Source organism: Neoarius graeffei, chromosome 28 (genome assembly GCF_027579695.1).
Source record: "Neoarius graeffei isolate fNeoGra1 chromosome 28, fNeoGra1.pri, whole genome shotgun sequence".
NCBI lineage: Eukaryota > Metazoa > Chordata > Actinopteri > Siluriformes > Ariidae > Neoarius > Neoarius graeffei.
The window spans coordinates 39,494,385-39,521,544 of NC_083596.1; the positions used below are offsets into that span (position 1 = coordinate 39,494,385).

The 27,160-nt window shown below is 41.4% G+C and overlaps 1 protein-coding gene across 1 annotated transcript; it reads left to right on the forward strand.

The window, feature by feature from the left end:
- Positions 1-32: 32 nt before the first annotated feature.
- On the forward strand, positions 33-23,999 carry LOC132875468 (GAS2-like protein 2A). Its single transcript, XM_060912250.1, is given in 6 exon segments — positions 33-390; positions 8,777-8,994; positions 13,144-13,251; positions 13,454-13,550; positions 17,577-17,781; positions 21,793-23,999. Coding segments are annotated over 6 exon segments (2,664 nt in total). The 5' UTR covers positions 33-38; the 3' UTR covers positions 23,477-23,999.
- Positions 24,000-27,160: the final 3,161 nt, after the last annotated feature.

Genomic DNA, 27,160 nt, shown 5'->3' on the forward strand with positions numbered 1-27,160 from the left:
AGGAAGCACCAGGAGGAACAAGGCGCATTTTTCTTGCCATGTCGGGAATCGAACACGCGTCCACTCGGAGCATCAGACCTTTCAGGTCGTGTGAGGAGTACCTCTATGCGATGAAGGAAGACCTGGCTGAGTGGCTGAAGGACTTGTACGGTGTGGATATTACTGTGAGCAACATGGTGCAGGTGCTGGAGACGGGCGCGCTCCTGTGCGCGCACGCCAATAACGTGACGCGCGCCGCCGCCGACTTTCAGCACAAACACGGCCGCGCGCACGCGCACTTGCCCACAACCGGGGTGATTTTCACGAGCTCGGCTCAACCCGGGACATTTCTGGCCCGGGATAACGTGTCCAACTTCATCACGTGGTGTCGGAATGAGATGCACATCAAAGGTAAGGGTGGAAAAGGAAATGCATCAGTGATGGAAATGTATTCTGGTTCGAGTTGCAGCAATTAGGCAAGGCAAGTTTATTTATATAGCGCATTTCATACACAGTGGCAGTTCAATGTGCTTTACAGAGGAATAAAATTACATAAAATAAATGGGGAAGAAGAGAAAAAATAAGAATTAAACAATAGTAGAAATAAAATAAAATGAAGTAAAAGTTCAGTAAAAAACACTGTAAAAAAATTTGTTTTAACTTAGTGCAAGGGCTGCCTTAATTTTGAGTTCACTGGAATTCACATTAAGTTAAATTGTTGTGAACTTACTATATTAATTTCAGTGAACTCAAAATTTTAAGGCAGCCCTTGCACTAAGTTAAAACAACAAATTTTTTACAGTGCAGCAGAATAAAATAGAATAAAAGTTAAGTAAAGTTTGAAACATGCAGAGACTGTAAAAGTTAAGAAAGTTTAAAACGTAAAGATGACAATATTAATTAGTTAGCAGAAAGCATCTGAGAACAGCTTGGTCTTTAGTCTAGATTTGAAGCTGCCAACAGCAGGAGCATTTTTGATGTCCTCTGGGAGTTTGTTCCATAGCTGTACTGCATAGTAGCTAAAAGCTGCTTCACCACACTTTTTAACAACAGGTTTTACCAGTAAATTTTTCTGCTGCGATCTGGTAGATCTGATTGGGTTAGGCCGCTGCAACATATCAGACAGGTAATTGGGCCCTGTACCATTTAGAGATTTGTACACCAGCAGCAATGCTTTAAAGTCAATTCTGTAGCTTACTGGAAGCCAGTGAAGGGACCTTAGAATTGGAGTAATGTGCTCTGTTCTTTTTGTTCATGTGAGAACCCTAGCCGCTGCATTTTGAATCACCTGAAGTCGTTTGATGGTCTGTTTTGGCAGGCCTGTGAAAAGGCCATTGCAGTAATCAACCCTACTAGAGATGAAGGCATGTATAAGTTCTTCCAGATCATTTTTTGACATAAGTCCTCTTAGTTTGGAAATGTTTTTTAGGTGATAAAATGCCGATTTAATGATTGCTTTCATGTGACTGTCAAAATTAGACCTTTTTAGTTTCTTTAAAACCAAAGTATCAGTAATCTTTATTTGCACAAATATGAAACAGAGATCAGAAAAGCACTTCTTTCCCCAGCTACTTTTTCCTAACATTCATTCATACTAGACTTTTAATGGTGCTTTCACTGAAAGTTCTTTGCAACAGAAATAAATTTACAGAATAGTTTGCTGGAAAAGCATTTCTTTATCCTACTCTTGAACTATGAGAAGAAGAGCTTTATTTCTTACATGTACACTTCAGAGTGAAATTCCTCTCCACATTTAACCCATCTGAAGCAGTGGGCAGCTACGCTACAGCACCCAGGGAGCACTCAAGGGCACTTCAGCCCAAGGCCGCCCCATGTTAACCTAACCGCATGATCTGTGAGGAAACCCATGTAGACATGAGAACATGCAAACTCCACACCTGTTGGCTGCTGGCCTCAAACCCAGAACCTTCTTGCTGTGCGGCGACAGTGCTAACCACCATGCCACCCTTGTTGAAAATATACCGTCGTTTAATTGGCTTACAGTGTTAAATATATAAGTAAAAATATAATCTGATTTAATTGCGGTCAAACTCAAGGCCATTGACACCAACAGGGATGCCTGTGTCACCAACAAGTCTCATGCTTCCTGTGTCCAAATCTCGGACAGACTAATGGCAAAAATTGCAGATAGCCAAAAGTAGACCTTGAGTTCCTAAAAATTTAACACATTTGTTTGACAAACAAGAAGGAAGTTCGATCCAGTTTGGATCAATTCCAAAATCTAATCAGTTCATCTGCTGGTTATGATAGAATCCATATAAATCCTACAAATAATCAGGCACGCCTTCTTAAGCTAAACAATATCTTGAATGGACAGACAGACCACCTGAAAACATAGTGCTTCCTCCCTAACAAGTACTGTAACCAGAGTCCATGGAGTTTATTTTCCACCCATGCATGTCAATGTCTTTCAAAAGGGTCAAGGACCACAGCAAAAAGTAACCAATCACTGAATGTCATTGACGTTACACACAGTAAGAACATGCAAACTCCACACAGAAAGGCCCCTGTTGGTTGCTAGCCTCAAACCCAGAACCTTCTTGCTGTGAGGTGACAGTACTAACCACTACACCACCGTGCTGCCCGTCCATCCATCCATCTTCTACCACTTATCCGGATCCAGGTCATGGGGGTAGCAGCCTAAGCCGAGCACCCCAGACTTCCCTCTCCCTGGCCACTTCCACCAGCTCTTCCAGGGAATACCGAGGCGTTCCCAGGCCAGCTGAGAGATGTAATCTCTCCAGTGTGTCCTGGGTCTGCCCCACGGTCTCCTCCCACATTTTTATTATTAAAAAACATATCCGGGGAATACATGCTGTAGGTACAGATCTCTGATGTGCTCTTGTAGCCCATCTACCTCAAGGTTCAACATGTTCTGAGAGGTTTTTCTACTCACCGTGGTTATAAAGAGTGGTGATTTGAGTTACCACAGACTTCCAGTGAGCTCAGTCTCCTCGGCGAAACAGACTTCATGTTAAAACTGTTAAAAATGTTATCACATTGTTATCACCCAAGTGAGGATGGGTTCCCTTTTGAGTCTGGTCCTTCTCGAGGTTTTTTCCTCATGTTGTCTGAGGGAGTTTTTCCTTGCCATTGTTGCCATAGGCTTGCTCAGTGGGGGTAGATTAGGGATAAAATTAGCTCATGTTTAAAGTCATTAAAATTCTATAAAGCTGCTTTGCGACAATGTTTATTGTTAAAAGCACTATACAAATAAACTTGACCCTTATGAATAGTGTTTCTGCCAGTAGAACTGGATGGTTTTTTTTGTATTTTGCACCATCTTATCTTACTCTACAGACTGCTGTATGTGAAAATCCCAGGAGATCAACCTTTTATTTTCCTGAAGTACTCAAACCATGGCATGAAAACCTGGCAAAATCAATGTTATTGGGGGGGGGACGACCTGATTTTGATGTCTGATGCGAATATAACTGAAGATCTTGACCTGTATCGGTATGAGTATTGTGCTGCTGCTACATGATTTGGTTAATTGTATGAATTAGCAGGTTTCTGTTAAAGTGGTCGTGAGTGTATATCGGTAAACAAGCTCTTCAGCTATATGATATGGATTGAGTGGGATGTTTCAGATATGTCCGATAACGTTACTGAAGTTTAGAAGACGACATTTTAATAGATGCAAGTTATAGATGCAGAAATCTGAAATATATTTAAAATGGTCATTTGTGCTTGTAGTGTTTTGCTTTAAAGAGAACCCCTGTGTTATCTCACTGATGGTTCACATGTTCATATCTCCTGTTTGCGATGTAACAAAATTTGTTACAATTTCACTAGTAGACCATTTTAACATAAAAGGCACCAAACATGGTAGCTTTGTGTATTACTTAGGCAATCTTTCACTTCGGTCCTTTTATATCACTTCCTTATTTCCAATTTCCCTCAGACATCAATGAAGTAGCCTAGTGCTATTTATCTAGCTTCATCTTTCTCAGGTGTACATGGTTGTAGACATTTGACCAATATAAAATAACCACCCACATAAAAATATTCATATAAAATCAAGTCAACCAATAATTTATTTAAAGCCATGTTTGCAGATAAAGCAAATTGGTACCTCTTTAATATTTTAAAAAATATTTTACAAAGTGGGCGGCGCGGTGGTGTAGTGGTTAGCGCTGTCGCCTCACAGCAAGAAGGTCCAAGTTCGAGCCCTGTGGCCGACAAGGGCCTTTCTGTGTGGAGTTTGCATGTTCTCCCCGTGTCCGCGTGGGTTTCCCCCCACAGTCCAAAGACATGCAGGTTAGGTTAACTGGTGACTCTAAATTGACCGTAGGTGTGAATGTGAATGGTTGTCTGTGTCTATGTGTCAGCCCTGTGATGACCTGGCGACTTGTCCAGGGTGTACCCTGCCTTTCGCCCGTAGTCAGCTGGGCTAGGCTCCAGCTTGCCTGCGACCCTGTAGAAGGATAAAGCGGCTAGAGATAATGAAATGAGATTTTACAAAGTTAAAGGTAGACCGCCTTTCAGATTTTTCAAGTGCAGGTCATAAAAATAATTTTCCCCGACACCCAGTTATTTTTGTTCAGTGGACCGAAAGCTACTGAATTCGAATCACAGACTTCCAATTTCATAATTTTTTAAAAAATAGAACAATTAATGAATTTAAGGCCACATGGCCCTAAATTCTCCGCTATTTTTTCCTGCTTTACCATGACCCAATACAAGATACTATGTCATGCATGACATGCTGGGCTTTCCCTGTTTGCGCAAGGCATTGTGGGATACAAATTTGGAACAGGAGGATGCGAATGAAACATGAAAGATTGACTACAATAATGGAAAGCGAGAAGAAAAGACGTTATGTTATATACGAAGGAAAGGAAACGCAGGACCAAACTAATAAATATCAGTGGTCAGCAAGCACCTCAGTGTGATCAGCTGTTTGTTTAGTGACAGAATGATGGATCTGTCAGTGCACGGTCAAAAGTAAACCTGTAGATGGCAGTAATGCAACACTGGATGCCAGCTGCTGTAAAACCCAAAAGATGAAGAAAAAGATGACAAAGGTAAACTTGGTGCGTACACCAGACTTCCTCTGTCTGCTTGACTGTGCAAAGTGAGCGATTTCATGCACGTTATTTGCTAAGGAATCCCCTCAAATTAAATAATTTCCCAGTGACAGAATGGCCTGGGTTTTTTTTTTTTAGATATTACAGAAATAAACATATCACAATGACCAAATTTCAGAGGGAACTAAATTTCACCGATTTTATGAAATCGAAAGGCCGTCTAGTTTTAATTTTTGTGACCAGTGGGCTTAAATCTTAAGTTATTACTCAGTTCTGCCACAAGAGGGCGAGATTAGCTCGAATTGTGGAGCACAACTTGCTCTGTGCACTGTGAGAAACTGATCAAGCCTCTATTAGAGGGGCGATGTGTAAGAATTTAAGTTTAAAACATCTCATTCATTCATCTCATTATCTCTAGCCGCTTTATCCTGTTCTACAGGGTCGCAGGCAAGCTGGAGCCTATCCCAGCTGACTACGGGCGAAAGGCGGGGTACACCCTGGACAAGTCGCCAGGTCATCACAGGGCTGACACATAGACACAGACAACCATTCACACTCACATTCACACCTACGGTCAATTTAGAGTCACCAGTTAACCTAACCTGCATGTCTTTGGACTGTGGGGGAAACCGGAGCACCCGGAGGAAACCCACGCGGACACGGGGAGAACATGCAAACTCCACACAGAAAGGCCCTCGCCGGCCACGGGGCTCGAACCCGGACCTTCTTGCTGTGAGGCGACAGCACTAACCACTACACCACCGTGCCACCCTAGTGTAAAACATTCAAAAAAAATTATTTTTACCAATATTATGAACAGAATGGGCGGCACGGTGGTGTAGTGGTTAGCGCTGTCACCTCACAGCAAGAAGGTCCAAGTTCAAGCCCCGTGGCTGACAAGGGCCTTTCTGTGCGGAGTTTGCATGTTCTCCCCGTGTCCGTATGGGTTTCCTCCGGGTGCTCCGGTTTCCCCCACAGTCCAAAGACATGCAGGTTAGGTTAACTGGTGACTCTAAATTGACCGTAGGTGTGAATGTGAGTGTGAATGGTTGTCTATGTGTCAGCCCTGTGATGACCTGGCGACTTGTCCAGGGTGTACCCCGCCTTTCGCCTGTAGTCAGCTGGGATAGGCTCCAGCTTGCCTGCGACCCTGTAGAACAGGATAAAGCGGCTAGATATAATGAGATGAGAAGAATGTGAAGAATTAAGTTTTGATGTCACGTCAAAGATGTCTATGTATTATGTTGTAGAGATATCTATTGAAGTGAGCATGCTAACTAGCTAGCCGCAAGATGTGACAGACCATCCGGCTCATAATAATACTTTGTACCTGAAAAGGCAATAGTGAGTCACTGTAGTGTCCAGTCTGCCCCTAGTCCAAAATGAAAAGTCATTGTGTATGCATGTGATGTCATCATAGGCAGAGGTCACAACAGTTACACAAGTGGTAGAAAGACTTTCTTGTCTTTCTTAGCATTCAGCTCAAATACCACAAAAATATACCAAAAAAACCCCCACACACACACATCTAAAATGGGAAAGAGTTGTTGTGCGATTGACTGTGCAAATAGATTCAACAAGAAATTGAAGCTGTCTTTTTACAGCTTGACAAAGTTAAAGAAAAGTGAAGCAAATGCCGTGTTGCAATTTGCAGAAATAACTGGAATCCAGGCATCGAAAAATGCATTTGCGGTTATCGTTTTGTGTGTCGGGTATGTTGGATTTCTTAAGAAGGGAAAAGAGAAAGAAAAGGGACCGTGCCAACTGAATAATAATGCCAAGTAATGGTATATGGACAAACTGAGCACGATAAACAACAGCCAAAAACTGGATTACAGACCCTACACCCACATACCCAGACCTTGTAAACCATCTTGTTTTTAGATTGAGTGCATAGACTTTGCATTAGTTTAAAAGTTACAAATCCGTAGAACCTCATGAATAGTTTTGCAGTGGCTGGGTGGAAGATCTGCTAATTCACAAGCTGGCAAACTGCGAGAGCAGATTTGGCCCAATTATTGAATCAAACAAAATACAGAACTTTCAAAAACGTTTCGCTATTCACACAGCTGAATGTTTGTTTTTGAAAGTTTTGTATTTTGTTTGGTTCAATAAATATTTTAAGTTATAGACAGTGGGTTTAAATCAGTTGCATTATTTATACATATTTAGGCACTGCCTAAAAGCGGAGCTCCCGATGAGTGTAAAATGTATTAGTAAATAATCCCACGTTATTTTTTAAAAATAAGTGCTCGATTAAAAACCCATCTATTTTATGGAAATAAAGATACAAATTTCGTTATTCAGTGGTCAAGTGGTTATGAAATGTGTTGCCTTGCACTTACGATCAGGTTCTCTGTGGTGGTACACGTACCGTACGTACCTTGTACGGGGATCGTACAGTCGCAAAAGCCACCAAAAATTAGGTCGATGCATGACCATATTCTCTTAAGTATGGAGCTTCACTCCACTAATAAAAAAAGGTTACATATCTGCAGTGTTGTGAGCTGTCACGATCTTGTGCAATATTGATGTGTAGGTTGCTCTGGCTTTTTTTTTTCTAAAATCCGAGTTAAATGAGCTATAATGTAAACTGTAGACTGATGTCACTTGCGAAGAATACAAAATAGCAGGGTTGGCTTGACCGGCTCTCAGAGTTTTGGCAGTTTGATCAAATTTTGCACATTCATGCCCTGCTGTTAGTTAGTCGTTGGCTTAGATTGTATGAACCCAATTGTGGATCAACTAAAAAAAAAAGCTTTACGCTATACTGTATTTGTGGTTATAGTTAGTTGTGGGGGTGTATTTGGAGGGAAGGAAGAGAAGGGACTGTGCATTTCCTTGTTTCGTATGATAGTGGTAGACGTCCCAACTTTCTGGTGATAAACTGCCCCCCCCCCCCCCCCCCAATTTGTTTGGCATGTGGAATATGAATTTGCCAGCTAGCCAATTCTTACATATTGCCCCTTTAAGTTCCTCTGTTATCAGTATTATTTTGTTGTCGAAAATGATCTCAAGACCACAGCTTGGTATGTGTATCACTCAAAATGAGCTGCTAGGCTCTTTAGTTGACTCTAAACTGCATACTACAGGGTCACTCTAAAAATTTACTTGATAGAAGTCTGTAGCAAGTCAACTGTGATAGATTTCTGATTTAAATTAGTTTGAGGCTGTATTGTTGTTAATGTCGTCCTGTCTCAATTACATCTAGTCATGAGCCGGTGCTTATTATTTTTCTAAAGGTGTCCCTCCTGGACATTGACCTTCACACCTGTCGCAACTAATTACCCAGTGTAAATTGTGTGTTTATTTGGGTTTGTTTGACTTTTTGATTGGTGCTTAGTGCACTAGGAAGGTTGACCTCCAGGGTTGGTTAATGTTACTGTAGATTAGATGTTCTTTATTTAGTCCTCCTTAATTTAGTCCATATTCAAGTCATGTGTAATTCTGTTATTATCTAGTCCATTAGCCTATCTAGTCTATTCTATAGCAGGGGAAATGGTTTGCTTGCAGCACCACACAGAAGAAAATATGGATGCAATGTACACAGGACTACTTACAGTTCAAGTTTAAGAGGAGAGCAATGTTCAAAATAAACAAACAAACAAATAAAATCCCAGCTACTGAAACCCCTGTACCAAATCTGCTCTGTCTGAATTCTATGTAGTTTGATAAAACTGTTTTAGACTGTAGGACTATGTACTCTCAGCATCTTCACAACATTACTGTCCTCCATCCTCCTACAGATGTTCTGATGTTTGAGACAGACGACCTGGTCCTGCGAAAGAATGAGAAAAATGTGATGCTCTGCCTACTTGAGGTGGCTCGACGGGCCTCTCGCTTCGGCATGGTCGCACCTGTCCTTATTCAGCTGGAGGAGGAGATCGAGGAGGAGATTCGTGAGGAGACGACAGAGCCCGTGGTCCAGAGACGCTTGATAAACACTGAGAACCTGGATGAGATGGTGATCTGCTCCATAGATTAAATTAAACTTCTGTCAGTTGAGAACACCACTCACATAATGAAACCTTCTAAAGTCTAGTTTGAACTCAAATCCAAATAAGGAGTCTTTCTTGAATTTTGAGTTGAGCTGAATTTTGGATGTAGGTCCTGTTTTGTTGCATTACAAGCTGGAATTAAAATGGATTTTTGGGGGGTTAGCACCATTTGATTTACACAGCATGCCTACCACTTTAAAGGTGAAAATTGTTGTTTTATTGTGACACAAACAATAATTAAGATGAAAAAACAGAAATCTGGAGTGTGCATAGGTATTCACCCCCTTTCATATGAAACCCCTAAATAAGAGCTGGTCCAACCAATTCACTTCATAAGTCACATAATTAGTTGATTAAGATCCACCTGTGTGCAATTAAAGTGTCACATGATCTGTCACATGATGTCTGTATAAATCAACCTGTTCTGGAAGGACCCTGACTCTGCAACACTACTAAGCAAGCAACATGAAAACCAAGGAGCCTCCAAACAGGTCAGAGACAAAGTTGTGGAGAAGTATAGATCAGGGTTGGGTGATTAAAAATATCCCAAACTTTGAATATCCCAGGGAGCACCATTAAATCCATTATAGCAAAATGGAAAGAATATGGCACCACTACAAACCTGACAAAAGAAGGCCGTCTACCAAAACTCTCAGAACGGGCAAGGAGGGCATTAATCAGAGATGCAACAAAGACACCAAAGATAACACTGAAGGAGCTGCAAAGATCCACAGCGGAGATGGGAGTATCTGTCCATAGGACCACTTTAAGCCGTACACTCCACAGAGTGGAGCTTTATGGAAGAGTAGCCAGAAAAGCCATTGCTTAAGAAAACATGTTTGGAGTTTGCCCACCAGCATGTATCAGACTCCCCAAACACATGGAAGAAGATTCTCTGGTCAAATGAGACTAAAATTGATTTTTTTGGCCATCATGGAAAATGCTGTGTGTGGTGCAAACCCAACACTTTGAGAACACCATTCCTAAAATGAAGCATGGTGGTGGCAGCATCATGTTGTGGGGATGTTTTTCATCTGCAGGGACAGGAAAGCTGGTCAGGACTGAAGGAAAAATGGATGGCACTAAATACAGGGCAATTCTGGAGGAAAACCTGTTTGAGTCGGCCAGAGGTTTGAGACTGGGATGAAGGTTCACGTTCCAGCAGGACAATGACCCTAAATATACTGCTAAAGCTACATTGGAGTGGTTTAAAGGGAAACATTTAAATGTGTTGGAATGGTCTAATCAAAGCCCAGACCTCAATCCAATTGAGAATCTGTGGCATAACTTGACGATTGCTGTACACCAACGCAACCCATCTAACTTGAAGGAGCAGGAGCAATTTTGCCTTGAGCAATGGGCAAAAAATCCCAGTAGCTAGATGTGCTAAGATAATAGACACATACCCTAAGAGACTTGCAGCTGCAATTACAGCAAAAGGTGGATCTACAAAGTATTAACTTTGGGGGAGTGAATACCTATGCACACTCCAGATTTCTGGTTTTTTTTTTTCATCTTAATTATTGTTTGTGTCACAATAAAACAACAATTTTCACCTTTCAAGTTGTAGGCATGTTGTGTAAATCAAATGGTGCTAAACCCCCCCCCCCCAGAATCCATTTTAATTCCAGCTTGTAATGCGACAAAACAAGACAAACACCAAGGGGGATGAATAATTTTGCAAGACACTGTACATTTCCAGGTGGAGTGTGTGGTGACAAGCAGCTTTGATTGTCATCATAGATAGCTGTACGCAACATGTTTTACACTAAATGGCCATTTGTTCATTAGCTACAAAACACATTGATACTGTTGTCTGTGTGCATGTTTGTGATGTATTACAACAGGACACCTTAGCTGCAGGTTAGATATTTGTCTCATAATATTGAAACATTGTGAGCTTGCCCCTCAGACAAATCATTCTTGGAATTCTCCATATTTTTCTCCAAATTTGTTCACCATTCTTTTTATGTTAACCCAGTGGCCACCAAAATACTTGCATAAGGCAACAGTTTTCACATTACTCCAGTCCTTGCAGGAAGTGTTCTTGCCCTTCTCCTAGACACATTCTACATTTACATATCATTGAAGTAATGAAGTGAATTAATGACTGGAATATTATTAATTTTGCCAGAGAGACAAATTACATTCTGTCCTTTGGACTGACACAGACTATTATACATGGTTGGCTGGCGTGTAAAATATGCACACGTATTTTAGCAGGGATGACACAACCTTGTCCTAACCTCAATCAGAACCAGGTTCTTGAGAGGCAGGTTTACATTCTGTCAGTGAAGACTGATAGTCAAGCAAGTCAGGACGGACCTTCTGTTACGAAGACCATGATTTGTAGGATCACTCGCCATTGATTTACAGGATCCTATTCACATCTTTATGATTTATTGAATTGGAAAAAAGGGCAAATGCAAGCTGTAGTGAATTGAGAGCAAGTGGGATACTGTAAGAGACTGACTGAAACTGTGCGTGTGTGTGTGTGTGTGTGTGTGTGTGTACAGTTTTGTTCAGAAGTTTACATATAGTGACATGAATGTCATCGCAATATTTGGGCTTTCACTAATTTCTTTTTCTGTGGCAGAATGATTGTACAGCATACATATTTAATTAAAAAAACACTAGAATTTGGTGCACAAGTTTTAATTTTCTTGGGGTTTTCTGACATCAACACAGGGTCAAAATTATACATACAGGGTCAAAAATTCATATATGCTCACTTAGATTATTAATTCAGACGTGTGAAACTTCCAAAATGTCTCTTATCTTGCCGAAGCCGAGGTCTCTTAATTTCCTATTGGTGATCATGATTGACTACAGCTGGTAGCTTCTCTGTGCCTTCATAAATAAGGTTTGTTTACAGCACTCATTGGATTGACCAACAAACAGTAAAATGGGAAAGTCCAAGGAGCTTAGTGCAGATCCGAGAAAGAGGATCGCAGATGTATACAACTCCAGAATGTCTCTTGGGGCCATTTCTAAACAACTGCAAATTCCAAGATCAGTTCAAACAATTGTATCCAAGTTATTGTGAGGTGTAGTCACTTTGCCAAGCCACTTTGCTTCAAGGAAACCCAAATGGTCACCCTCAGCTGAAAGAAAATTGGTTTGGATGGCTAGGAACAACCTGGGAACCACCATGGCACAGCCCTGCCATGAACTGGAAGCTGATGGATCACTGTCTACAGTTCAGATCACCATGGACTAAGAGGCTGCTATCCAAGACATAACCACCTGCTCCAAAATTGGCACATTCAAGCTTAAGTAAAGTTTGAAGCTGACCACACAGACAAAGAAAAAGCCTTCTGGAGGATACCTGTTTGGTCAGATGGGACAAAGATTGAGTTGTTTGGCCACAATGACCACCATGTACAGAGGGACACTGTACCAGCTGGTGGTGGTGGTAGGATCATCATGCTCTGGGGCTGTTTTGCTGCCAGTGGAACTGGTTCATTACACAAAGTGGATGGAATAATGAAGAAGGAGGACTACCTCAGAATTCTTCAGCATAAACCATCAGAAACTTGAACACGACTTGGGACTTACAACAGGACAATGAACCCAAACACGCATCAGAGCCGGTTGTGGAGGATAAAGCAGGCTAACATTAAGCTTAAAACAAGTCCTGACTTCAACCCTATTGAAAATATATAGAGCGTGCTTATAAGTCGAGTCCATGCCAAGAAAAACAAAACAAAACAAATTAATTGAACTCTACCAATTCTACCATGAAGAGTCGTGAAATATCCAACCAGAATTCTGCCAGAAGCTTGTTCATGGTAAACAAAATTGTTTGGTCAAGGTGAATCTTGCGAAGAGGCATTTTACCCAAATATCAGGTGTGCTGTATGTATAATTTTGACCCTTTGTTGATTTCAGTAAACCCAAAGAAAATTAAAACTTGTGCACCAAATTATAGTTTTTTTTAAATTAAAGATGTACACTGTACATTCTGCTGCAGAAAAAGAACAGTTCAGAGAAATTACTGAAAGCCCAAATATTGCCATGACATTCATATCCAAGATGACATTTATGTCACTGTATGTAAACTTCTGACCACAACTGTATGTGTGTGTGTTTGTTTTCACCTCCCTTGTGTCCAGGTTCAATATCTGATAAGTCGCTGCACTTGTCCTAGTCAATTCCCCATGGTGAAGATATCAGAGGGCAAATACAGAGTCGGAGACTCCAATACCATCATATTTGTGCGAGTAAATAAACCTCTGTGTGTGTGTGTGTGTGTGTTCTCTCCCCTTACATCTTTCTCTCTCATCAGTAACCATTCCTGTTTCTGCTCTGCTGTGTCTCAGTCTGACAAATGATAGCAGACACACTTTTACACACTCTGACAGTCCTTCACTGTTGGTCAGCTTATGGTATATAGTTTCTATTCAACAATGTATGTGTGTGTAGATCTTACGGAATCATGTGATGGTGAGAGTGGGTGGAGGATGGGACACCCTGGAGCACTATCTGGATAAACATGACCCCTGCCGCTGTACATCTCTCTGTGAGCGCGTACACACACATCTACCAGCATTCCAAAATATATTACGTAATTTATGCATTTTTAAACAGCTGGCTTATGAAACATGTTTGATATTTCATCCAGATACTCTTACATAAATGTGGTAGTTGCATTTATGAATAAAGCAAACATTTTATGCCCCTAAATAAAGGTCAGCCAGCCACTGAACACAGATGCATTTCATTTGTCCAAGCTTGTAATCGCTTCCCTGAAAGTGCTTAAAGCCTAAATACGTTTGTTTTTCATAAATCTTGGGCACAAAAAAATTCAGCCGTTGTGTATGATTACAGTCCACCCCCCCACCCCTCCTTTTTTTCCATCTGTCATCAATCTTGCATTAATGTATTTAATATTTCTCTTGTAATACTGAAACATTACAAGCTTGCCCTTTTTCAAGAATAGCAACTCGGTGTGAAAATAGCACTGCGTTTTTGTAACCTTTCCACCTCTTGGAATGATGGTGGAATGATGATGGCACTGATTCTGGAATAGGTATCTGTACTGATACGGGCACTTAAGGCCAGTATTGGTATTGGGAACAGAACATACCAATACCATAACTGAAGCTTGCAGCATGGACTTCATTACTTCAATTTAATTAAGCACTTAAAGATAAATCCTGCCAAAGAACAGTTATTTCAGTCAAGTGGGAGCAAAAAAGCAAGATAAAGGTCAACAGCAGCTGTTTCACAAGCGCAACAAATTCCCACATGACCGTCCCAAAGCCAAGCACAGCCTCTCTTATTGGAGGAACAGAATGCTGACAGACCGCAGAAGTGTGTTGCTTTTTTTTTCAACCTCAACTTAGGGTTTAAATTAAATGAGCACGAACGTACAAACATTTGATTTGACGTTAATCAACCTGTAAAAAGTAATGAACTCAAGCCTAGTCCCATTTAAAGTATTCATCCCCCTTGGTGTTTGTCCTGTTTTGTTGCATTACAAGCTGGAATTAAAGGCTACGTTCACACTGCAGGCTGAAGTGACTCAAATCCGATCTTTTCGCCCATATGCGACCTGTATCCGATCTTTTATTGACAATATGAACGACACAGATCCGATTTTTTCAAATCCGACCCAGGCCGTTTGGATATGTGGTCCTAATTCCGATTCCTATCCGCTCTTTTCATATGCGACTTCAGTCTGAACCGCCAGGTCGCATTCATCCGACTTACACGCCATCAACAAGCCACAAACGTCACTATTCTGCGCTGAAGTAGGCGGCGGGTCTCTCAAAAAAAGTTACAACAACATGGCGCATAATCACGGGCGCAGATAGAGGGTGGGACTCGTCCCACCCAGATTTAAATTCACCTCGCTCAGTCCCCCCCACTTATAGGGAGGAAAAAACGTCTATGCTGTCTTTCTTTGCATAAGGCAAACCTCACGGAAAAATCAAAAGACTAATTACCATTCGGTTTACTGAGGTGCACAGCAGTGTATACATAGTTGCAACAATTCACATAAAACAAAACAAAGACTGATATTCGGTTGGTTGAGCTGCGCAGACTGCACAGGTTGTGAGCTCGAGCTTGGTTGCTATGGTAACCCACAACAAGTTTGACAGGCATATCGGGGTTGGGGTTGGTTTGCTGGCAGCTTTGTCCCCCCCAGTTTTTTGTCCCCCCCAGTTCAAAAAACGTATCTGCGCCCCTGCGCATGACATCAATGCGAGGGACGCTTCGGGCTGTGAAGGTTCTGAATCTTCTCAATGGAAGGACGCAGAGGTTAGGGAGCTGATTTCCATTTGGGGGGATACAGCTATTCAAGCTAGATTGGATGGGTCATACCGCAACCAGGCGGTTTTACTTCCGTAAACACTGGCCATGCTCACTGCGTGTGACGTCGTTGTATCCTGCAATGCGCATGCGGAACACTTTTAGGTCACTTTTCGTTCATACTGAGGATCACATACAAGTCGCATATATTTGTTAACGTGAACGACCTCAAAATGAATTTTTTTTGGGGGGGGTTAACACCATTTGATTTACACAACATGCCTACCACTTTAAAGGTGTACATCCTTTAAATCAACCTGTTCTGGAAGGACCCTGACTCTGCTACACTACTAAGCAAGCAACAGGAAAACCAAGGAGCACTCCAAACAGGTCAGAGACAAAGTTATGGAGAAGTATAGATCAGGGTTGGGTCATAAAAATATCCCAGACTTTGAATATCCCAGGGAGCACCATTAAATCCATTATAGCAAAATGGAAAGAATATGGCACCACTACAAACCTGACAAGAGAAGGCCGCCCACCAAAACTCTCAGACCGGGCAAGGAGGGCATTAATCAGAGATGCAACAAAGACACCAAAGATAACACTGAAGGAGCTACAAAGATCCACAGTGGAGATGGGAATATCTGTCCATAGGACCACTTTAAGCCGTACACTCCACAGAGTGGGGCTTTATGGATGAGTGGCCAGTAAAAACTCATTGCTGAAAAAAACACATTTGGAGTTTGCCCAACAACATGTGGCAGACTCCCCAAACACATGGAAGAAGATTCTCTGGTCAAATGAGACTAAAATTGAACTTTTTTGCCATCATGGGAAATGCCATGTGTGGTGCAAGCCCAATACCCTTAGAACACCATTCCTACAATGAAGCATGGTGGTGGCAGCATCATGCTGTGGGGATGTTTTTCATCTGCAGGGACAGGAAAGCTGGTCAGGACTGAAGGAAAGATGGATGGCACTAAATACAGGGCAATTCTGGAGGAAAACCTGTTTGAGTCGGCCAGAGGTTTGAGACTGGGACGAACGTTCACGGTCTAGCAGGGCAATGACCCTAAACATACTGCTAAAGCTACACTGGAGTGGTTTAAAGGGAAACATTTAAATGTGTTGGAATGGTCTAGTCAAAGTCCAGACCTCAATCTAATTGAGAATCTGTGGCATAACTTGAAGATTGCTGTACACCAACTCAACCCATCTAACGTGAAGGAGTTGGAGCAGTTTTGCCTTGAGGAATGGGCAAACATCCCAGTGGCTAGATGTGCTAAGCTAATAGAGGCATACCCCAAGAGACTTGCAGCTGGAATTGTAGCAAAAGTTGGCTCTACAAAGTATTGACTCGGGGGGGGGGGCATGAATACTTGTGCACACTCCAGATTTCTGTTTTTTCATCTTAATTGTTGTTTGTGTCACAATAAAAAAAAAATAATGTGCACCTTTGAAGTTGTAGGCATGTTGTGTAAATCAAATGGTGCTAACCCTCCAAAAATCAATTTTATTTCCAGCTTGTAATGCAACAAAACAGGACAAACACCAAGGGGGATGAATATTTTTGCAAGGCACTGTATTTGTAATGTAAAATACTGCCAAAATTTAAAAAAGTAAAAAAGCTGAATGGTCTCGTTATCAAGATTTGGCATCTATTATTTCAGAAAGAGTTAGGATCAGTATTCTTTCTCAGCAAATACCAGACATCCCTGTTATGGACTAGCTGAAACATCCTGAAAGATACAGAGAGGCAGAAACATTACCATGGGCAGTATTAATAACTAGCAGTGTTTTTTTTTTTAAATCAGCACTCAGGGGTAGAAAAATTCTGTTCATCCAAATTTTATGTCTTTGACGCACTTCCATTTTGCGTAGCTGTGCCACTAAATATACCCGAGATCATCATCAACTGATATTATAAAACAAGAATAACGTAGGCCCAAGAATAGTCCCTAGAGGGACACCATATTGCACTTTTTACTCTCTGGATAATCTCCATTATGTGAGTAGAGTCTGCTGAGATAATAACAGGATATATCCGATTGCATTCATGCTGCATGAAACCTAAGCATACTGAGGTAGCTTGCTGTAATCTGAGAATATAAATAGCAATAGTCTTTTAGTTATCAGAGAAGCTCTTAACCACAGAAGCAAAGCCCTTGTTAAAGCTGCACTTCATTTTAGCACTGTATGAATTACATAACCCAAGCTATTGGTGAGCTCAGATGAGCATCTCTTTTGCTCGTATGATTTCTGTCTTTCTTTCTCGCTCTGTTGCTAGCCCATAAACTGGCACAGCGCCCTGCAACACCGGTCCATGAGATCAAAGCCAGGCAATGTGGGCCTGACGGCCAGGCTAGGTCTCAAATCTCTTTGGTGCTGAGCCGAGCCCAGTCCCCCCTTGAACCTGTAATCTGGACCCCTTCAGCTCCCACTAGAATCCAGAGATCAGAGCTGGGGCTCAGGAATAGCCTCTATCCTACTAAGTAAGTGAATAAAAATACACATTTTCACCTTATTAAATTACTATGGTATCATAAATAAAATATACATTAAGAAAATATTCATGAAGAAGAAGAAGCCTTTATTTGTCATTCGTGTACACAAGCACAGACTTAAGCACACGGTGAAATTTCTCTTCTGCATTTAACCCATTTGAAGCAGTGAACACACACAAGTGAGCAGTGAGCACATACACGTACCCAGAGCAGTGTACGTGTAACAGCGCCCAGAGAGCAGTTGGGGGTTAGGAGCCTTGTTCAAGGGCACTTCAGCCCAACCTCAGGCCATGGCTGCCCCATGTTAACCTACCCGCATGTCTTTGATTACTGCTGCTGACTAAAGTGCTTGAAGTGTAAGGAACTTATTCTGATTGGTTGAATTGAATTGCTTATAATATAACATTGACACTTGCCATAGCCAGCAAGGGTCACCAACTGATGACATTTTAACAGCCCATCATTTAAACTTGGCGGAGCCCATCCCTCTCCAAGCTTGATCAATGGACAATTGAGAGTAGCCAATTAACCTAACTGCATGTCTTTGGGGGACACCGGAGCACCTGGAGGAAACCCATGCAGATACGGGGAGAACATGCAGACTCCGCACAGAAAGGCCCCCAATGGCCATTGGGCTTGAACCCAGAACCTTCTTACTGTGCAGCGACAGTGCTAACCACTCCACCACCATGCCACACTTGTTAAAAATATACTGTTGTTTAATTGGCTTATAGTCTTACAGGGTTAAATATTTGTTTAATTAAAATAAAAAAATGTAATCTGATTTAATTATGCTCAAACAAGTCAAACTCAAGGCCATTGACATCAACAGGGATGCCTCTGCCACCAACAAGTCTCATGCTTCCTGTGTCCGAATCTTGGACAGACACATGAATAGATGGACACACGGACAGACCAATGGCAAAAATTGCAGATAGCCGAAAGTAGACCTTGAGTTCCTAAAAATTAATGCATAAGTAACATATTTGTTTGACAAACAAGAAGGAAGTTAGATCCAGTTTGGATCAATTCCAAAATCTAATCAGTTCATCTGCTGGTTACAATAGAATAATAAATCTAATATAAATCCTACAAATAATCAGCCACGCCTTCTTAAGGTATCGTGCTCAACAATATATTGGACAGACAGATGGACAGACAGACAGACCACCCGAAAACATAGTGCTTCCTCTATTGAAAAGTACTTTTACAGTGAGCCAGGTACTCAAGTACTGTAACCAGAGTACATGGAGTTTGTTATTTTCCACCCATGCATGTCAATGACTTTCAAAGCAGTCAAGGACCACAGCAAAAAGTAACCAATCACTGAACGTCATTGACGTTACACACAGTAAGACCCCCCTGAATCAGCAGGTTGCTTAAAATCAGCAAGGGCTCATGGCATCCTCAGGAAGTCAGAGTTTGTATACGATGAATCCCATTGGTTTCTTGGCTCCTGGTTAAACTTACATGATCCAGCTAGTCAGCGTTTTAAAGCTTAGACTTAGAGGCCTTTATTTTCACTCTTGGGGAAACTTGATTTGCAGTAGAGGAAGCAGCACCCCAATCACAATATACAAAAAGAAACAATAACCATATAGTTAAAAAAAACAACCAATAAGAAGAAATATTAAACAAAGTACTAATGATCGTGCAAATTGAGCACGTTAATTGCACTTGGCACAAAGGAAAATTTAAAATCGGTTGCTTTTGCTGTAGTGTTGCAGTCGAATCACTAAACCTCGAGTCTCGAGTCCCCAGTGTTCAAGTCCGAGTCAAGTCTGAGAACAAGACTCCAACCGCACCATTTGGCGGTGGCTGTTTCAATGCCATTAACATTAGTTTGTTCCTGAACATGATGTATGAACAGGTGAATGTGCTTCTCTTTATCAGGGAGTGTGAAGTATTCTGTCAGAGATGGTTGGGAGACGGATGTAAGTCCCGAAGGTGTGTTTATTAATACAAGTGAAAGGTAAACAATCCAGAATGGCAGGCAAAATCGTAAAACAGACAATAGGTCGAGTGAGGCACAAACAGGCTATCGTAGACTCGGCAGAATCAAAGACGAGAAACAGGAAATCAGGGATCAGGAAACAAGGCTTGGTAATGTGTCAGCCATAGTTATAGTTTTGAAGGCTTTGGGTCATCATTTGTATAAGTTTCAACTCTGGCTGTCAGGGTGACAGAAATCCATTTGGCCTGCAGTCTCAGCCCTTAAATAATTACATGACAAATATGCATACTGTTCAGAAATCTGTATCAGCAGCTGCGGGGGAGACATTTATCACTGCTCTGAATTGCAGTTTATCTATCCTTTGCTAAGTGTAGTTGTCCATCACTTCATCATTCATTATGAATCAAAGTCCCATCGCATCACAATTATCTTTCAGCACCACTGCAGCATGAAGAGCACAAACAATGGCAGCACAAAATTACATGGGTAATGGTTTTAAATCATTGTTATTACACCAGTCCCATTGTTCCAGACAAATTTAATGAGACTGTCTAACGTTGGGACTTTTAATTACTGCAATAAACTAAAATGAGCTTCTGCTTCACCACTTAACTTTCAGATTCGAGTAGTTTTTCCTTAGGTTCGTTTACAGTGACAGGGAGTTGAAAACAAATTCAAGCTCCAAATTCATTCAGACATTAGAAATTAGAGATTAGAGTATGGCGCCACTGATCTATGCGGACCATTTATACAAAACAATGAAATTAGTGTTTATAAATCAACAACCTTTCAGATAAGGATAAAATCCTATCTGATTTCTGTTTGCTAAAAGAAAACTTTCAACGTTTCAACATTTGGAGTTCATTTTAATAACCATTATAAAATGTCTTTAAAATACAAACTAATTCAAAGGAAAAAAAATTGATTTAGCATAAATGCCTGTTGTATATGACTTTTACAACATTGGCTCTGGATTAAGACTGCGTCCCTTCAGCCTGTGCAGTTCTCGTGTAGCAAGTATCCATGGACTAATGTTGGAAATTTGTAGCAACCAGCCCTGAATTTCCCTTAGAAATCTATGCCACGATTGTTAAAAATGTTAAGTGTTTGATGCAGCTTACCCTGGTCTGACATTTAAAGTCCATACATGTCAACCTATACGGAATGTCCGTATTTTATACGGATTTGATTCAATAAACGTAGTATATGGGCATACAAATAAAGTTATACGGATTCTTTAAAAAAACTTCAATATTTATTTAGAGCTATAATCAATTTCCACGATGATAAAAGAGCGCATAACATTTACAAACGTACTGTACACCACAGAAAGCACAGACAGCCAGTAAAGAGTCTTATGAAATCGCGCGTTATCTTGTGGTAGCGAGACTTCGTTCCACTTTTGATCATGCGCACACCGCATTGCGAGAATCCCGCCAACCGGGAAGTAACATTTTGTTTGAAAAGCGTATTTCCACCTGAGCGACTTTCAATAGCGACTGAAAAGATTCTGAATGGGGACTCCGGCAAGATCAACACAGACACTTGCTGTGACATGCAGCCTAGTGAGGTATTGGTGCGGCGTGCTAAAAAAAGGCTGTCATGGAGTACAATTCAGAACATTAGAGTGACACTTTGTGTTTTTGTCAAACATTGGAGCTTTGTATTCATTCTGAAGGTTTATTGTTATTAATATTGAATAAAAAGTAACTGGGATATATCATTGTTAATTATCATTCAAATTTTAGGTAAAGTATTTTAATTTGCATCTTATACGGATTTTATAAGGGAAATACGGATTTTGGAGGTTGGTTATACAGGTTTGATTGACCAAAGGTTGACATGTATGAAAAGTCTTAAATTGTCTCCACTTCATCTGAATTACCATGAGATAATGAAATATGCTTCAGCTTAAGCGCTGCTGTCTTCTAACAGTAGTAATGCCAATATACACAGCTCTAAATAACTATATACTGTAAGGATATAATATCACCATATAATTGGGACATTCATAAGCTCATCTGGCTTTGTGGCTCTTCTTTCAGACTAAGGGTCCCTTGCCAACAGACCTACTCCGATATAAAGGAAATGCTGAACTCCACTAACCTAACATGCAAAGAACCCAGTAGGGGATCTCCATCTCCACGTCTAACTCGCAGTCTTCCACGGCCAGTTTGTCCATCCACCCCACCACAACCAGAGACTCTGCGTCCCAGGACACCCTTGGTCTTGCAAAAGGTCTACAGCCCGACCTTAGCTCCACCCCAGCAAGGCTCAGACAATAAGTTTGGACACAATTGGACTAAGTCGCAGATTGTATCAAAGCTGAGACAAAATGCCACAACTGGGCCAAAGAACAATCCAGATTTCCAAAGTGTTCCAGAAAAACCAAGAGTTTCAGCGTCACCTTGGCCTTTCCAATGTGTTACACCATTTAAAGGTCTTGCAACCAACAAAAACATTTTGGTAAGCCACCAAGACTCTCAAGACAGCAGGAATGCCAGAAAGAGCCCCGGGTTCATTCGGACATTTTCCCCTACAAAAGGACTAATGGCTGTTGTATCAGGGGATGGACATAATAGGTTCCATGCATCAAATGGAAAAGGCCATTCATCAGACAATTCATCCCAGTCTACCAGACTTCATGGAACTGAGAATAGCAGAGAAAGATCTTCTTCAGATGGTGACAGAAAGCACTACTCGGAGCATCCAAAGCACACCAGACTAAATTCTGTCATCAGCATAAACAAATCAGACTTTAACAGCACCGTGATAGAGCCATCTCAACCCGTTTCTGTTGTGAATGCAGAAAACAAGTTTAGAGATACAGAGAGAAGCTATCTTTTTACTCCTCCTCCAATCAGTCCTGCTCAGGAGGCCATCCTGTACCAAAGCCTTGAGGAGGAGATCCTATTTAATCTACAACAGCTTGGCATGGACTCTGATTGTAGTGACTCAGAGAATGAGCAGGATTGTAGTCAGCCTGACACCACAATTAATTCTCCTGAGATATCACATGAGATCAGGAAACCTATCTACAACACATCCTCTGGTGCATCCTATTCATCCTCTAGACAAAGTAATGCAAGGGATGCTAGTTTTGAAGCTGTCATTGGTGAGCTTTCAAAAGGGAGGAGGCCACTTGAGAAAGTATCTGTTGAAAGTTGGGTGAGCAATTTCTCCAGAGATCTAAAAGACAAAAAACAAGAAAGTCAGACCAACACAGATTCAAGACACCTGAATGTTTCCAAACCGTCTATGGCCAGTTCTTGGTCTTCCTTTGGCTCAAGTATGGATTCAAAAGATTCTACTGAACCATCCAAGACTGCTGAAGTCAGCAACTCTGGAACTGGCAATAAGGAGAAGCCCCAGGCCCCTTCCTCATGCCAGAAGAGGTCCTTGAAAAAGCCAGAAAGAGTACCTTCCATCTACAAGTTGAAACTGAGACCTTGTGTCCGCCCCAGACGGGACCACCGATCTGAGAAGAAACCTACAAAGATCCCCAAACCAATTTGTTACAGAAGAAGTCAAAGTCCATGAGACACCACTCAAAATAACATGTCAGCCCAAAGCACTATTATATCTGATACTCACAAAGGATACAATGTTTCTCGTAGAGCTTCCACCAAAAGATACTCTAGGAAAACCTCTCAAACTAAATCAAAATTTAGTGCCACAAAGTGCAGAGGAGGAGACCAGGCTAACCAGGAGCTTGAATTCTGGGTTTGATTTTTTTTGATACATATTTTTGCTCTCAGTTGTAATTTGTGCCATGTTTTGTATCTCAGACATTAAGCATGGGTAAAATCATTCAGTTATGGGCTTAGTGACCAGTTCAGTAACGACTTCATCCTTGTCAGGATCACAGTGGTTCTAGAACCTGCTTTCTAGATGGGATACTAGGTCTAGATGGGATTTCCTCTCGGATGAGATGCCAGGCCATTACATTTCAACACATGCATCTGAACCAGAACTTCAGACTTTACTCAAGACTCTGAACTCAAGAGCTGTGACACAACGATACTCTATGACACACCACCATGCTGCCCTGATACGTTTACATTTTTACATTTGTTTAATAGACTGATCCTTTTATCCAAAATACTTACAGCTGAAACAGAATACGGTTTAGCAGTTGAGGGTTTTGCTCCAGGACCCAACCATGGCAGCTTGTCTAGCCAGGGATTTGAAAAAAACAGTGCTTTGCAAAAGTATTCATTCCCCTTGGTGTTTGTCCTGTTTTGTTGCATTACAAGCTGGAATTAAAATGGATTTTTGCAGGGTTAGCACCATTTGATTTACACAACATGCCTACAACTTTAAAGGTGCGCATTGTTTTTTTTTATTATGACACAAACAATAATTAAGATGAAAAAAACTGAAATCTGGAGTGTGCATAGGTATTCACCCCCCCCCCCAAAGTCAATACTTTGTCAAACCACCTTTTGTTACAATTGCAGCTGCAAGTCTCTTGGGGTATGTCTCTATAAGTTATGCCACAGATTCTCAATTGGATTGTGTTCTGGGCTTTTACTAGGCCATTCCAACACATTTAAATGTTTCCCTTTAAACCACTACAGTGTAGCTTTAGCAGTATGTAGAACCAGAGCAGGTGGGTGGAGCACAGAAGCACAGCAGGCCAGAACTGAGTTCTCAGAAACTCTTTTGTTTTTAAAGTCATATGTGGCTTTTCAGCTCATTCACTCTCTCACACACGCGCGCGCGCGCGCGCACACACACACACGCATTCGGGTCGGGAGAGAGCTCCCTTTCTCTGCTCTCTCTCCTTTTATAGGGCACGGTCACTGGGGAAGACACACAAACACAGGTTAACTCACATCAGGTGCAGTGATTCTGCCACTTACCTTCCCTGACTCCGCCCTCCATTCACAGCCCGCCGCTTGACTACGCCCCCGCTGCACTGTAAAAAAAAAATCCGTTGTTTTTACGGAAAAATACTGGCAGCTGTGGTTGCCAGAATAATCCTGTTAAAAATACAGTGAAATGTAAACAACATTACAGAATAACTTGTACATTTCACTGGGATTCCATGTACAATTAATGATAATGTAAATTTTACAGGTATTCAATGTACAATAATCAATACAACTGTTAATTTTACGGATATTCATTGTACAATAAAAAAAGCATCTAGGAATGAATTGCGAGTGTTCTCGATTATTGGTTTTTGTGGCTCCAAAATGATGGTTACAAGCAATGATCTACTAGACAGATATTTTATTTGATTTAGAGTTTTACGAAATGTGCCGGAGAGCCTCTACTGACATTTTTTTTTTATTTTTTTAACAGGGCAATGATGTAATTTCAACTATCACATTCTGTTTTAGTATTACAGTTTGTCTGTGTTTAAACTACAACAATTTGTAAATTCTACAAAAAAATATGATCAATTCAACATATTCTTACTGTTAAATTAACAGTGGTATTTGGTTAGGAGTTTTACAGTATATTGATGTAAATTACACACTGCTTCATTGTTTTTGTATTTACAGGTTTTTTTTGTCATGATTTTACATAAATTCACTGTTAATTCTACGGACATTTTTTACAGTGTGCCACACAGTATATTTAGGGTCGTTGTCTTGCTAGACTGTGAACCTTCATCCCAGTCTCAAACCTCTGACCGACTCAAACAGGTTTTCCTCCAGAATTGCCCCATATTTAGTGCCATCCATCTTTCCTTCAGGCCTGACCAGCTTTCCTGTCCCTGCAGATGAAAAACATCCTCACAGCATGATGCTGCCACCACCATGCTTCATTGGAGGTATGGTGTTTTTAGCAAGGGAGTAACTTTGATTTTGACATTGGTGGGGACACAAAAGTGATCCAAGGCAGTTACCAATATTCGTCTGTAGGTGGCAGTAAAGGACCATGGATTTGTTGTATCTAGCCTAGCCTAGTAGTAGTAGAAAGAGGCCTCTGTAAAACGGTGAACGCAGCAGACTCAGCGGCTGTCACGCTGTTGATTCTGAAATGCAAGTCGCACATCTGCATGGCCATGCAGTAGCCTACATCTGACTACTTACATTCTGTAAAACCATTAGGTCTATAAATTTAACATTCATTCATCGAGGATATTTTCTAACACCAAGTTACATTGCTCCAGCATTCCTTTTCTCTGCAGCTATGCAGTAGCCTAGCTCTGATGCGTCCTGTCACGTTGCTAAACCTGCCTAAGGAGCCGCAGCAATACTTTTATGAAGGGTTTCCATACATCAAAAGGATTTTGTTGAGTTGTTAAAGCTCGACAGAAACCCTGCACTTACATTCTTGACTTTGAAGGAGAATGAACGAATGTCTCGTTTCTTGGGAGGGAGGCCGTCATCCATGATACTCAAGTCAGCATGCGAGTCGTAGGGCAAGCATGCATGGACATCGAAGTCCAGCTCAATTTGTAGGCTGATGGAGAGTGGGGGGTGCGTGGGGTAGGTCAGGTGTGTACGTGTGAGATACGGGAGGTTGATGGGCGGGTAGTCATGGCTGCTATGGGAAGTGTGCTGCTTTTACAGCAGATGGAGTGACAGCTGGGATAGCCAACCATGTAAGTTAGCGAGAAACAGGTAGCTAATCAGAGAGTGATATCTACGTTAGAGGGGGGATTATTAGCAGTGTCATACATTTAACCCTTTGTGTGCCATATAATCATTGCTCAGGTTAGGACATCGGTTTTATTGATCGTGATTACACAGTAGCGGCTGAATATTGGTAGGGACACGTCCCTACCCAAAATTACGCCCTAGGTTTTTAGGGTGTTGGGATTGCGCCACACATGGCATTTCCCATGATGGCCAAAAAGTTCAATTTTTGTCTCATTTGACCAGAGAATCTTCTTCCATGTGTTTGGGGAGTCTGCCACATGTTGCTGGGCAAACTCCAAACGTGTTTTCTTAAGCAATGACTTTTTTCTGGTCACTCTTCCATAAAGCCCCACTCTGTGGAGTGTATGGCTTAAAGTGGTCCTGTGGACAGATACTCCCATCTCCGCTGTGGATCTTTGCAGCTCCTTCAGTGTTAGCTTTGGTGTCATTGTTGCATCTCTGATTAACGCCCTCCTTGCCCGGTCTGAGAGTTTTGGTGGGAGGGGCCTTCTCTCGTCAGGTTTGTAGTGGCGCCATATTCTTTCCATTTTGCTATAATGGATTTAATGGAGCTCCCTGGGATATTCAAAGGTTGGAATATTTTTTATAACCCAACCCTGATCTATACTTCTTCACAACTTTGTCTCTGACCTGTTTGGAGGCTCCTTGGTTTTCATGTTGCTTGCTTAGTAGTGTTGCAGAGTCAGGGTCCTTCCAGAGCAGGTTGATTTATACAGACATCATGTGACAGATTGCACACAGGTGGATCTTAAATCAACTAATTATGTGACTTATGAAGTGAATTGGTTGGACC